The sequence below is a fragment of the Pan troglodytes genome, chromosome 1 (genome assembly GCF_028858775.2).
Source record: "Pan troglodytes isolate AG18354 chromosome 1, NHGRI_mPanTro3-v2.0_pri, whole genome shotgun sequence".
Taxonomy (NCBI): Eukaryota; Metazoa; Chordata; class Mammalia; order Primates; family Hominidae; genus Pan; species Pan troglodytes.
This window is the reverse complement of record NC_072398.2, coordinates 182,970,953-182,984,931: the sequence shown is the minus strand read 5'-3', so window position 1 is coordinate 182,984,931 and position 13,979 is coordinate 182,970,953. Positions and strand designations below refer to the sequence as shown.

General features: G+C 51.2%; 1 protein-coding gene across 3 annotated transcripts in view; it reads right to left on the bottom strand.

Moving 5' to 3' along the window:
* TRABD2B (TraB domain containing 2B) overlaps nucleotides 1-13,283 on the bottom strand; it is a 236,628-nt gene extending 223,345 nt beyond the window's left edge. For 2 of the 3 annotated variants that reach the window (XM_063802393.1, XM_063802391.1), the window contains exons 1-2: nucleotides 12,596-13,261; nucleotides 9,952-10,515 (exon numbers count right to left, since the gene is read on the bottom strand). In XM_063802393.1, the coding sequence (XP_063658463.1) occupies nucleotides 9,952-10,515; nucleotides 12,596-12,697 (666 nt within the window). In that variant the 5' untranslated portion in view covers nucleotides 12,698-13,261. Of the gene's footprint in view, nucleotides 1-9,951; nucleotides 10,516-12,595 lie in introns of all 3 variants that reach the window. The other variant, XM_001142926.6, reaches the window with a different exon arrangement.
* Nucleotides 13,284-13,979: the final 696 nt, after the last annotated feature.

Genomic DNA, 13,979 nt, shown 5'->3' with positions numbered 1-13,979 from the left:
TTTATCTTTGCACCGTGGCTACCCGGGCAAGGCTGGCCGCGCGCCGCGCCGCCTCCTCCACCGCAGGAACGCCTCGCCCCGAGGTGCCTGTCCGCAGGGCCCCGCCTGTGTCACTGCCCGATCGAGTGACGGGCGAGGAGATACACACTGCGGCCCCCAAGGCGCAGCCGCCCAACCGCTGCTCTTTTAGGAAACGTGCACTTAACGCTCGCGGAGGCCAGGCCAGAGAGGCGGCGCGGCTCCGGCCAAATGCGTCATGCACAGAGCGCTCGCCTCTGCGCCAGGGCGTGAAATGGGCACAGTCATGCAAGCCTCCCGGGGGAGCGCCAAGGTGAACTGGAGGTGGAGGGACACCAGCAGGCGGCTTTATGCAGCATGGTCTCTCTCTAGTCGCAGTCCATGCAGAGAGCGGCCAAGTTGAACTGCTCTCGGCCCTCAAATGCACAACTCGCGCCCCGTCCTCTAGCGTAGGTGCCTCCAATCTCCTGAGCCTAGTATTCCCTAGCCTTTACCTGGCTTTTTTACTCCCTCCGATCTCAGGTTCACCTGGGCTTCTTCCAGGAAGCCTTCCTGGATCTCCTCAGGGCCAAGGAAGCTGTGCCTCTTCTGTACTCCCGCAACACACCACAAGACAAGCCACAGCCTCCCTCCTCCCAGCACCTGCACGGATGCTGTGTCCCCTCCCTACCCAGAAAGGAAGCACCTGGGCAACAGCAACGTTCTTCTCGCTCACTACGTCCAGCACTTATCCCATGTCTGGCACTCAGTAGGAACTAACAAACATTTCTTGAAAAGTTGTATAACGATAATTTGAAAATGAAGTAATAACTATGAGCTAGTATGTACTGAGCATTTGTGTGTGTGGCACTGTGCTGTAGTGCTTTACATTAATCAATTAATCCTCACAGCAATCCTATACAGTTGACATGAGAAAACTGACGCACAGACAGCTTATGTAACTACCCCAAGGTTACTTATACTCCTGATAAGTGCACTTATTCTGGGAACTGAAGGAGCACTGGGCCATCCGGCCAATGTCGGGAAGTTTTCCAGTGGAGGGGACTCCTGAGCTGAGTCTGCACTATGACGTGTAAACTTAAAGACTGACTTTTGGTTCTGAAGGTAGAATCAGACCAGGATGTTCCTCTGAATAAGGAAGGTGGGAAGGAGCTTAATGTCTCCTCCTGCCCTTCCTGAGTCAATGGGAAGTACAGGGAGAATCCCAAGAATGAAGGTGACAGAGTGTCAGCATTCAGGGCAGGGGTGGTCTGGTGCTGTTTGGAAAACCCCGGGTTCTCCCAAGGAAACCACCTTGTCTAAGTCCTTCGGAAGGAACATAGAATCCAGCAACAGGTGCAAAGGCAGAGACCACACATCTCTTAAGGCCCTAGGTTGTCCCTCAGAGATGGCCCCAGGGCCCTGACTTTTATAGGCATGGTCTGATGACCTCATGGCTCTTTTCCAGGAAAGCCAGGCATTCAGTGTGGCCCAAGTACAATTTACCTACCAGTTCTTTCAAAAAACAATGCTAAAAGCCAATTACATTGTTGCACCTAAACTGAAACTACTGAGTTATGATTACGTGGCATCCATCCAATCTGATGACCATGGATAAAAGTCTTGCTGTAAAGTGACATTTGTTTGACGAGCCCAAGCTTTTAACATGGATGGTCCTCAGGGGCCTTTACCAATTCAGAGGAGTAAGAGTTAGCCAGAAAATAAAAACTGGGAAGGGGCTCCCAGGTAGAGGGAACAACATAAGCAAATGCATGGAGGCATAACTAAGGAGTATATGTGAGAGGGAGGGAGGGAGAAATCATACAGCTCAGCAACCCTGGTGCTCCAAAACCAAGATAGCAAGCAAAGAATAAAAAGCATTTTAACATGAAAATAAGTGGAGGGATGCAGTGAGCCTGGAGAAGATCATGTGTGCTCTGGATAGTGAAAAGGAGAAAAACAGAGACTTGTTTGCAAGTAACAGTTGAAAAGGAAGGAAAAAAACCCAAAATATCCCAGGATGGAGATTAATGAATCCAATAGGGACCCATGAATGTTACAAAGTTTTGACCAAATGGGCCAGCAACAGTACTGAATATGTCTCAGGTGGAAAGCCTAAGAAGTTTCTGAGAATTACAGAGGCCAAGACATAGTCCCTTTTTAGCATCCAGAGCTGCCAACACTCCAACCACAGAATATACCACAAAGCCCCAACTTCAGAACTGGAGAACATTCAATCTAATTTTGTAATCAATTGTGAGCACATTTTGAGCTAGGTTTGAATCAGAAGAGAAAAGACTGCCTGAGAAAAAATTATAAACAAAATATATAAGTGCTGAAAGAATGTCATAAAATGCCATAAATAATTCCACAGAGGGGAAAAATATATGTGGCTGGGTCATTAAGTAAAGCTTTGGCCCAAGTCTTTCTGAGCAGATTAGACCTGGGAACATTCTAGGAAGACTTCCTGGAGGAGGTACAGCTTTAAGCTGAGCCTTGAAAAATCTCAGGATTCAGAAATAGAATAGAAAAGGAGGAAATTCCTAAAGAGGGAGGGGGCCTAGCAGAAGCAACAGCGTTTCCAAGCTTGGGGCAACAGTTTTGTGTTCCAGCGGATATAGTGCACCGATTTAAAAGCCTGTGGATCCTGGAGGAGCTGCTCGGCGAGACGGCTTGGCAGCCGCTGAACAATACTGAAGGCTCGGCCACCGGCTGCCTGTGGATTAAGTGGGCGGACAGAGAGCCAGTGATGGGAGATAAAAGGGAGTGAAGTGGATAATATTTAGAAGCAAACTCAAGGGGAAAAGAGCGTCAGCAGCCCGGCTGGCAGGCTGTGGCGCTCACGCCGGCATTCTTGTTTCCTCCCTAGGAAAGCTGCATTACCAGGCGACCTCTTCTTGGCTTTGAGAGACGTCCAAATGGGAACTATTAACAAAGGCACGCTCCCATTTTTATCTCCGTCAGAAAGTGCTTTGCCGGTCAGGTTTTCTCTGCTTGGCCTGGGATTGGAGAGCGGGTTGGGGGAAGATCAGACAATATTTTTGTGGATGAGGGTTCTTGGAATTCTTGAGAGCTGGCCCCTTTCAACTCTAAGATTTTAGAAGTCTGTGTCCATGAGCTGACAATTCTTCAAAGCTAAGAGGCTAGGATTTCATGAAGTGAAGATTCTTTGAGTCCCTAAATGTCTCTGAGCCTAATATTCTGAGATTTCACCATTCCTAGATTCTTTGAGCCTCAGAATTTGGATTTATGGTTGGAGATTCTCTGAGCCTAGAAGTCTTCTTGCTGTGAACTTCCAATTCTGAGACTAGAATATCTCGTGACATTTTGGTCACCTCCAGCTTTAGGACCTCACTCTCCTCTGATGGAGGTGCGTAAGCTATCCTGTGCTGCTTCTGCGTGTGTTATCCCCCTACATTTAGATAATATATTAAATATTAAGACACGAATGAACCAGGTCATGGAGAGGGGATGGACAGAGCTCGCCATGCCTGCAGGGGTTCTTCACAAACAGCCCTCTGGGCACAGAAATAATCTGAGTGAGCACATGCCCAGGGGTCGCTGCTGGGGGACACCCGGTGATGGACATTTGCTGAGCAGCTCCTTACCAGATGGCTCTGTGGGGGAGACACAGCGGGTGTGGCAGACTGCCGAAGCACAAGGTGAAGGTCGCGCCAGAAGAAGCCTGTTTCTCAGTCCAGGTTCTGGAGGTATATGGTGTAGGCGATGCTAGCCTGTGTTTAATTCCACGGTGATGGAGGGGCTCTCCCTCCGTGGTTGACTTCCTGGGAGAAAAGGCTTCGGCATGGTCTGAGGTCCTCCAGGGGTGTCTGGGGCCTCGGGGGAGGCTTGCTCCCTCTACTCTAAGGAGCGCACATAGATCTGACAAGAGATCTGACAAGGTATAACACTGTGGGCTCCAGGGCTGCCACAGAGGCCCAGAGAGGGCTGGAGGACTCAAGAATGGCCATTGTTGGAGGACAGGAAATTAGAGAATGGTTCTGAAAGGTGGGAGCATACAACCAAAAGGGGAACAAAGAACAGGGTCTCTATCTGAAGTGTGGAGAACCAGGGCACAGGAGAGACTAATATTCAGGTGCTCTGTGCCTCAGTTTCCATGCTGCAAACAGGACTAATAATACCCACCTGTCAGGGCATAAAAGCAATGGGGTGCACACTCAGGTAATGAATTCTCGGCAGGCAAAGACACATTTCGAAGTCTCTTCCCAGACCCTTCACTGGCACAACACAGTGAGGTGCTCTGGTTGAATGAGTGAGGAGCAACAGAGGGAGAAGAGTCACAATGAAGGAGAGCAGCTGAGGCTGGGTGGGTGTCCAGCAGCCTGTGCCGTGACAGGCTGGGGCTCTCCTGTCTGAAGCCTGGCAGCAGGATCACCCACTGGAACCAACAGGCTCTGGACAAATAGGTATCAGCAGCAACTGCCAAAGACAAGCCTGCCAGCCCCTCCCAACTACAGATAACTCAGGCTCAAAATTTCAGACTTGGTTGGCCTAGGCTCTCCAAAATATGGGAGATACGCATCACAGAACTCAGACCTGGGCCAACACTGGAAATCACCTAGCCCAGCGCTCTCATGGGACAAAGGGGGGCAACTTAGGCCTACAGAGGGAAAAGGGCTGGCCCAAAGTCACAGGCAAGGTACTAACAGGATCAGGATTAGAACCTGCTTTGAATACGACCTGCCTATGCTGTGGTCCAAATGTATGTGTCCCTCCAAAATTCGTATGTTGAAACCTAACCACCAAGGTGATGATCTGAAAAGGTGGAACTTCTGGGAGTAGATTAGTTCATGAGGTCTCTACACTCACGAATGGGATAAGGGCCCTTACAAAAGAAGCTAGAGGAAGCTTGTTCACCCTTTCCACCATGTAAATACACAGAAGGCATCACCTATGAGAAACAGGCCCTCACCAGACACAAAATCTGCTGGTACCTTGATCTTGAACTTCCCAGCCTCCAGAAACTGTGAGCCATAATTTCTGTTGTTTATAAATTACCCACTGTAAGGTATTTTGCTGTAGCAGGCTACATGATAATTTTGACATTTTTTGTCCTTATAGGATGGAAAGGAGCTTTCAAAGTTCAGAAGGGGGCTCCTCGCTGTGATTTATACTTTTCTTCATCGTTCATTCCTTCAATGATGCTGCATGGTGGAACGGAATCAGGGATGGTCACATCATGATTTTTGACCATTTGCTCATTAATTCATTCATGCTCCCAATAGTTACTGAGCACTTACTAATACCTGCTGGCCCCGCCAGGGTGTAGACATAGGAGCTCTGACTATAAACCAAGGAGATCTTTATTCAACTGCGCAGGCTTAGCCTATATTGGGGGGGGGGGGGGGGTGTGTGTATGTCTTCATAGCAGTGGCTTAGAAAGTTTGGGACATATTCCCTGGGAGTAGCTGATGCCCAGAATGTCTTTGAGAACTCCTATTTTAGAATCACCTTGAGATCCAATTTATACGTCAAGGAGAAAATCAGTTCCAGCACTTTTCAATTCTCTCTCTCTCTTTTTCGGCAAGAAATGATGGTCTACCACCATTCCAACACACACACACACACACACACACACACACACACACACACAATTCAGCAGAAATGTCATCTAATAAAAACCAGGTCATCTTTCAGACGCTGGGTTGTGGTAATGGACTCACCTGAGTTTGAACACTGAGTCTACTTGGCCTGTCTGTGTAATCACAGCCAAATGACTTCACCTTTTCAGATCTCAATTTATGGTCTTAAAAATAAATATGATAATAAATCTTGTTGCATCTCTGTGAGGGTTAGAGATAATGTAATTATAAGGTCTAATGCAGCACCCTGCATAGAGACAAAACTCAATAAATGGTATTGTGGTTTCTAACTCCTTAAGTGAGGGACTTGTAGAATTTTACAAACAATTTGCACACCTTTGGCAGGCACGCTTCAGTGTTCAGGCGCTACACATATTAGATGGGTAATGCTCGCATGCTTGGTAAAGTACAGAATAGCAGAGTCCTTGTTTTCTTATTATACCTCAGAGAACCATGTAACTTTGAGGTCTCATCCAGTGTCTCTGATTCTGCCATGCAGGGAGTTGAAGGGGAGGACTCAGGTCCCCTAGAGGGAGAAGTAGTGGCAGCCGGTACCAGTCCCTGGAGGCAGCAGGCAGAGCTGATAGAAATCTGCAGGTCTCAAGCTTGTCATAAGATCTGGACTCAAGACTTAGGCATCCTCGGGCCCCCAAGGGCAGGGGCTCACCGCCTCCTAATACTCCAACTTTACTACATTCGACAAGGGATGACGAGTGGATATGGCTGCTGGGAGAAGGGAGTGGCAACTTCCCAGGCAGCCTTCCTCTTTCCCTGCCCTGGAGCCAGCCTAGACTGTTTGCCAAGCACAAAACCAACATCCAAGTAGTCGTTTTAACCCATCAACAACCTCCCACAGGTAGTATTTTCTCATGTCCCCACAAAAACCAGCTCAACTTTGAAAGACTGGTAATTGCTGCCCCATTGGATGGATGGGCATACCAAGTCTTGCCCAAGATTATATACAAGTTGTTGGTTTTAAAACGTTGGTTATATATATATATATATATATATATATATATATAACATTGGTATATATATATATATATATAACATTGGTATATATATATATATAACATTGGTGTATATATATATATATATATATAACATTGGTATATATATATATATATATATATATATATATATATATATATAACATTGGTTTTAGTGTTGAGGCTGGGACTGACACCTGGAAGCAAGTCTCCTATCTCCAGCCCACTGTGCTGAGCTGTCTACAATACATCAAGAAAACCTTCAGAGACCTGCCTCACCACCAGCCTCATAGCCGAAGGAAATAATATCTCTACAAGTATAAATTTTCCAAGAAAGACAATTTTAAGCCCTCAAGTCCTAAAGGGGAGAGAGAAACAGAAGAAAGAACTAAGGAATGATTACAGAAGATATCAAATACCTAGACAAGAGGAAGTCTAGAGAAACAGTGTGGGGAAGCTGGGAGAACACATCCTTCATACAGAGTCAGGCTGACTGGCTCTGTTCCTTATTAGCCACGTGACCTTGGGCAAGTCATTCAACATTTCTGGATGCCCACCTTAGAAAGCCATAGGGTTGTTATGAGAATTCAATGCAGTGGAAAAGCATGTGGAGCCTCCTGCAGGGTGCCAGGCACGTGGAATTGATTAGAATCATCCTATGGAATGTCAGGGCTAGAAGGAGCTTGAACGATGACCTCATCTCAGTGTCTTATTTCACAGACCAAGAAAACAGGGCCCAGAGAGAGGAAGTGACTTGCCCAAGGTCACATAGCAAAGTCACGGTGATGTTGGGTCTAGCACCCTCAGTTTATTTTGAAATCAAAGACCAAAACCTAACAATAGACCTGATCTTCCAAGCTGCACAAGGGTGGAAGAAGCTTTTTCCGGGGTTCCAAAACTTAAGCTTTCTTTCTCCATTTAACAAGCAAAATTATGGTATTTCTGTCCAGAAAAAATTATAAAAATTTTAAAAACAATATTAATACTAAAATCCCAGATCTTAACAAAAAGACATTGTTTAAAGCCTTATTTTTCCCGCCTTCTTCTCTCACCGTCCCCCCAACCCAAATATTTTGCAATAACAGTAATGCTGCGAGGAAAGAAAAAATAAAAATCTGATGCACTTAACAGATATTTCAGTACACTAATGCATCACAGATGTTCATATCAAACTGTGCACGCGTGCATGTAATTTTACTGAGAAGGCTGTTGCATTTCTGATTTTGAATTTTTGGATCCCTAATGACCTCACCTGCCTAGGCTCCAGAATCCCACCCTTCCCATTTAGTCCAAGGCTGCCCAAGGGGATGGAGGAGAGATTTCATCGCCTCCCTACAAAATGATAACAGGACAAATTGGCATGATTGGACACTCTGGCAGGTGGTGAAGGGTATGGAGATTAGGGAACTAAGAGGAGTTCTGTTTTCTTTTGTTTGGGACTTGCTTTCTGCAGCTCTTTTGAGGAGCTGGACCCAAGAACAATTTTAAGAGTGGGCCCAGGCTGGTGATGGGTTGGGCACATTTTTGAAATAGAGATTGGAGTCTGTTTGATCTTCAAACATGAGCTTTGGAGACTGTCAGCAGGCTCCCTCCCGGCCGATGAATGGCTCTCAGTAACTTTTCCTAAAACATAACCTCACACACACTTTCCAGCAAATGTTTTCACCCCACCAAAGCCATCATTTGGTTGAACAGGAGTGTCTCCTGACCCCAAAGAAAGATAGTTTTGTTGTTTTAAGAAAGACGGATTAAAGACAGGGGCTGCTTAGCCAGAGTTTGTGTGTGCTCCCTTCAGCCTTTGTCGGATTCCTCTGTGGTTGGTGCAAAGAGAGTGTTGAGAGTGATGGTGGATACCTCACCTCCCCATCCTAAAAAAGATATCGAGGCCAGACCTAGGCCTCTGAACAGAGAGGCCTCCCACAAACCTGCCTCTGAAATGAGATGGGCGGTGAGCGCCGGGGGTCCCGACACAGATAATATCAGCTCCCGAGGCTGGCAAGGGAAAAGTCACTTCAGAGGGAGAAAGCGGCTATGTTCAGAGGAATCAGCACTGGGCCAGAGAATACACAGGATTTTCCCCCGTGGAGAAGGAGTCAGGCGTAGTCAGAACCCTGCAGGGCGTGACTAACTGCCCCAATACTCCTGCCACTGGGGCCCTCTGGGTAAGGACTCCACAATTATGGGAGAGCCAGCAGGAGAACCGACAAACCCGCCTTTCATTTGGCCGGCAAATCAATCTGGCTTCTTACCTCCCCAGGGACAATATTGCATTTCCCTTGGAAAAACAAAGGCCAGAGATCTTGGAAAGGGGATCAGTTTCTGCCGCTGTTTCCCTGGTGAAGAGCTTGCAACATCTCCGGAGGAGCAAGCAGGTCTGATTCCAGTGGTAGTTTCTGGTCCAGCCAATTTATGAGGCTGTCTCCTTAATGGGCAGCACGTCTCTGAGCCATGCCTCACTCAGGAAATTGACCCAAGCCCCATCTTGGGGCCTCCTTGAAGGAGTCCCCATCCTGGGATTGACAGCCCCGTTCTCAAGGCACAGATGTGAACTCATTGTTCCCAGGGTCTCAGAGTTGAGTTTGGGGCCAGTGAGTAGCAAGTGACCTCTGCCCATGGAGAAGGGGCTTTTAATGACATTTTGCTCTATCAGATCTCTGGCAGCCAGAGACTTTAAACCTCTTAAGCCCCTCCCTTCTCTCCTACTTCTGAGGTTCAGAAATCAGGACTGTCAACCTTTAAGCGAACACACTTCTCTGAAATTATTAACCTTAAAACTCTCCTGGCTGACTTTCTCCTGGCCTTAGCGAGGCGGTCCGAGGGTCACCTAGAGCTTTGCACAGAACCGGGAAACTGATGGTGCTTAACCTCAAATGGCAAGCAGCACTCTACTGTCGCCAGGTCCCAGGCAACTCCTTGTTGGCTCAGCCCTGGGAGCCATGCCTACCTCTTACTTTCTTGGGCACTGTCCACACACCAGCCTCAATACAGCCTCCAGGGCCTCAGGAAGGCCTGACACAAACCAGAAGCCCCCTCTTTTTGTTTTTGATCACTCTGATGCTCTGAGGGAAATTCTTTCTGCCCAGGCAAGCACAGCAGGTGAGGAGTGTACATCCCCAACATGTAATACTGCTGAAATAGAAGCAAACACGCAGACTGTTACCCCAAATTCCAGTATACGCCACTCTCAACTGATACCACCAGAGCAGCCAGGTGCTGCCTCGCTGCCCAGCAGAACCTCTCCTTCCAGAAAAAGGACCTGACTCTGGCTGCCTCCCCCTCCCCCTCGGAGAAGAAAGACAATCAGAGAAGAGGACCCAGGCACCCAGGGCTGTCAGCTCCGGGCTGGGGCACTGCATGCCTACCTGGGAGAAGTTGAGCCCGTTGTTGAGGGGATGGCACTGCTCCTCCACCTGCTCCACAGCCCCTGTGGTCTTCTTCATCTTCTCAGCCTGCTGGGCCAGGTAGAGGTCGAGCACGGGCACACCACGGAAGCGCACGTCCCTCTCTGTGAGCGAGTTTACCATGAGCATCACCCAGACGGGCCTCTTGCGCTCCCAGTTGCCCGCGATGGCATTGAATAGGTAGTCAGCATAGAGCCCCTTGCCCCGCTGAGCGGGCGTCATCCAGGAGGGCATCATCAACTTCACGTAGTCCAGGTGGCGCTTCAAGCGCCAGTAAAGCTCGTGGGGCAGCACGTCCTGCAGGTTTTCCCCGTGCGGCAGCAGCTGGCAGCTGGCCAGGGCCGAGATGGTGTAGGGGTCTGTCAGGTCCAGCTCAAAGTAGACATGGGCGCTAGCCTGGAAGGCTGCCTTGGAGTTGTCCGGGATGAAGTCCCAGACGCGGGTGTAGGGAACGTGAATAGTGCCAAACAGGTAGGCCGGAGGATCACGCCGAATCGTCCACAGGAAGGAGTTCAAGTCCCTCTGCTGCAGGAGTAGAAAAGAGGCAAGGCAGTGAGGCCGAAGGCAACAGAGTAGAGTCAGGGTAGCCCAGAGGCACGTTGCAGAGGGAGGTGGGGATGGGAGGCAGAGACCATACACAGGCCGTGGTAAAGAGCCAGGTCTTTGGAGCCTGAAAGACCCACATTGAAAACCTAGCTTTGCCCTGTCTTAGATGTATGATCTTGAGTGAATCATTTCACTTCCACAGGCTCAGTTTCCTCATCTGTAAAATGGGGGTGAAAGCAACTACCTCGGGTTGTTGGGAGGATTAAAAGATACAATATATGTATATTAAGCCCTCAGAGCAGTGCCAGGCACAGAGGAAGTCAGCAATGAAGGGAAACTCTCATGATTAGCGTTCGCTGTGAGTGCCAAGGACTGCCACACCACCTGAGAATATTCATGCTTGGCCAAGTCAAACCTTCACCGGTGGTGTTTCATGCGGAGGGTGGGGAAAGGGGGACCAAGAGTCCTGCTCTGGCAAGAAGGGAGGAAGTCATATAACTTTTAAATCCAATCATTAGAAGATATAAGCCAAGAGCACTTTGAAAGCAGAACACCTATTAAAAATAGCACACCTATTTAAACAGCTACTTCACATTCATCACGGTGAATACACTTTTCTTTTTGGAGGGCAGGTCTGGGGTGTCAGCTACTTTGCTCGACCAGCTGAGACCATAGATGAGAAAGTGCTTTAAAATCTTGCAAGGCCAAGTCAAATTTCAGAATCTGGTTTGGGAGGAAAGGATTCCATTACAATTAGTCCCAAGAAATGTACATATTCTGGGTACTTTCCAGGCTCCTCCCCTAAAAATGTATACCTGATTTCCAACCCCAGTTGTTTGTCATTTTCTATGACCTAAGCTCCGACTTAGGGGAGTGTGTGTGCATGTGTGTGTGCGTGTGTGTGTATGTAGGAGCTGAAGAGAGGCATGCAGACAGGGGTCCTTTCTACAGATCCAAGTCAGGGCCAGGCATAAAGGGCAAAGCCATTTTCCATCCAGAAAAATCCCTGGAGTGCCCACTGACCACTTGCAAGCTTTAGACCAACTCATAACACTTTTCTGCCTGATTCTGGCACAAATGAAAAGTATGTGTTGGGATGGGTGGGTTGTGGGAGAACAGTACCTTACTTTACTAACAACCCCAAACTGTTAATCCCAGCATGTTGGCGATAGACTGAGAGCCCAGTCAGCCAACGAGCTCCCTGTTTGTGCACAAGGCAGGCCGCTGGAGGTGCACCTTGCCCAAGGTCAGCGAATTCCGGGCTAACAGGCAGCACACCTACAGCAGCCAGACCCTATGGTCTCCTGGCCTCCAATTCAGGGTTACTGTCAATGCATTAATTTACACTTAGAGGGAAAGATACTGAAGGAAATAAAGAGGTTCTTTGTTTTGGAAGGAAAATTAGGAGAACCAGTAATTACTCGACCCCAAGAAATATTAGGCCAGTATGTCCTGGCATTGCCTTTTCCTCTCCTCTGAAATCTTCCCTCTTTTCACGAAATATGGACGCTTGGGAGAGTAGGTGGTGGGAGCCTGGGCCGCAGAGATGGAGGTGAGAACCAGGAACAGGGAGAAAGTTTGTCTTAGGTCAGAGTGGGAGGGCAGGGAGAGAGAGGGAAGCCTGGGAGGGGGCAGAGTGTGTGAATGGGAGAGCAAAAGGGTTCGATGGAAGTCAAGAGAAGGGCAAGGAATGGTAGAAAAACACAGTCAGAAGCGGGCAGAGAGACCAGAAGGGTAAAGACAGAAAAAATATGAGAAAGGAGAGACAAAAAGGGGCAGAGAGAGAGGAGGCGTCCAAGCAGCACCACAAGTCAAGAGGAGAGCCCCAGAGCGGCAGCGTGTGGAGAAGGAACCGGAGAGGGAGCGCCCCTTCTCGCTCCTGGCTGGGAGCTGGAGCCGGGGCAGGAAGGAGCGAAGGAAGGGCGCCCGAGGCTGCGCCCGGGGGGTGGAGGTGGAGCGGGTGGGCTAAGGTGGGTGCGGAAGCAGGACCCAAACCATCGTCCCACGGGACTGGAATACCCAGGCAGGCGGGAGAGTGGCCGGGCAGGCGCTCGCTCACCGATCCGGGCGGCCGGCACTGTCCTCCGTCCGGGGGCTGCGGGCGGGCGCGAGCGGTGGCAAGGAGGGCGGCGAGCAGCGGCCCCGCCAGGGCGGCGTGCATCCTGCCAGGGCCCGCGGGGCGCGGGGGACCCTCCTGGGCGGCGCCCCTCAGCGGGGCGGGGAGCCCCCAGTTGGGCACGGAGTTTCCTCTGGAGCACGGGGCTCCAGCCGCAGGATGCTGGGCGCCCTCTGGGGCGTGGCTGACTGTCCCTGTCGGACCTGGGGGTTTCTCTGGGGCGGGGCTCCGTCTGTTGGAAGAGGGGGACCCTCTAGGGCTGGGCCCCTCCCCCGGGCGCTCAACCTCGCCCCGGGTGCTGAGGGCGTGTTGGGGTCCGGGGGCTCGCGGGGTCCCGGAGCTGCGTCGGGGTCCAGGGGCGCGCGGGGTTCCTGGGGCAGAACCGAGAACCCGGGGTGCGCAAGGGTCCCGGGGTTATGCTGGGCACCCGGGGCGCGCAAGGGTCCCAGGGGTGCGCGGCGCTCCAGGAGGCGCGCAGTGGGACAAGTGCGGCGGAGGGCGCGGCAGGGGTGGGGGGCGGCTCTGGGGCGACCGGCTGCCCCCGAGCCCGGCTCAGAGGGGCGGCGGGCGGCCGCGCGGCCGCTGCCCGGGCTCCGCCATGCTGCTCCGCGGCCGGGAGGGAGGGAGAGAGGAGGGCGGGAGAGCGGCGCGGAGCCGGGCCGGGCGGGGGGCTGGGGCCGCTGGGGCGGGGGAGGGGAGGACCTGGCGCGGGGGGCGGGGGGGCGAGTGGCCGGGGCCGCGCCGGGCCGGGCCGGGACGGGCCAGGCGGCAGGGAGTCGGGGCTAGCTCCGCGCCCGGGCGCGGCGAGGCGGGGTCTGATGGGCATGGCAGGCGCTCGCTCGCTCCTCTCTCGCTCCCTCGTTCGCTCCCTCACACACGCGCGGAGGGAGGCGAAGCCCGCAGCAGCCACTTCCCAACTTTCCAAACTTCCCAGCGCAACTTTTTCCTCCCCTCCCCTGCCCGCGCCTCCTCCTCCCCCATCCCTCCTCCTTCCCTTCGCCAGGCGCGACCGGGCCGCAGCTTCCCCGTGCGGCCGCCAGAGGGCGCCCGGGCTAAGGACCCGCTCGGCCAACCACCGCCGGCTCGGCGGCGGACGCGGACTGGGTGGCAGCGACAGATTTGGGGACCAGCCTCGCCCAACGCATCCGTCCCGCAGATCCTGGCAGGAGCGAACAGCGAGAGGGACAGGAGTTGGACTGGGGAGGCAGCAATCACACAAAATTCAGAAAGCTGCTGTGTGCAACCTTATGTCACGCGTAGCTCTGGGATGCGCTTGGTAGATGCTCTGCAAACACCAACTGTAAAAGAAAAGAAAAGAAATCCTCAA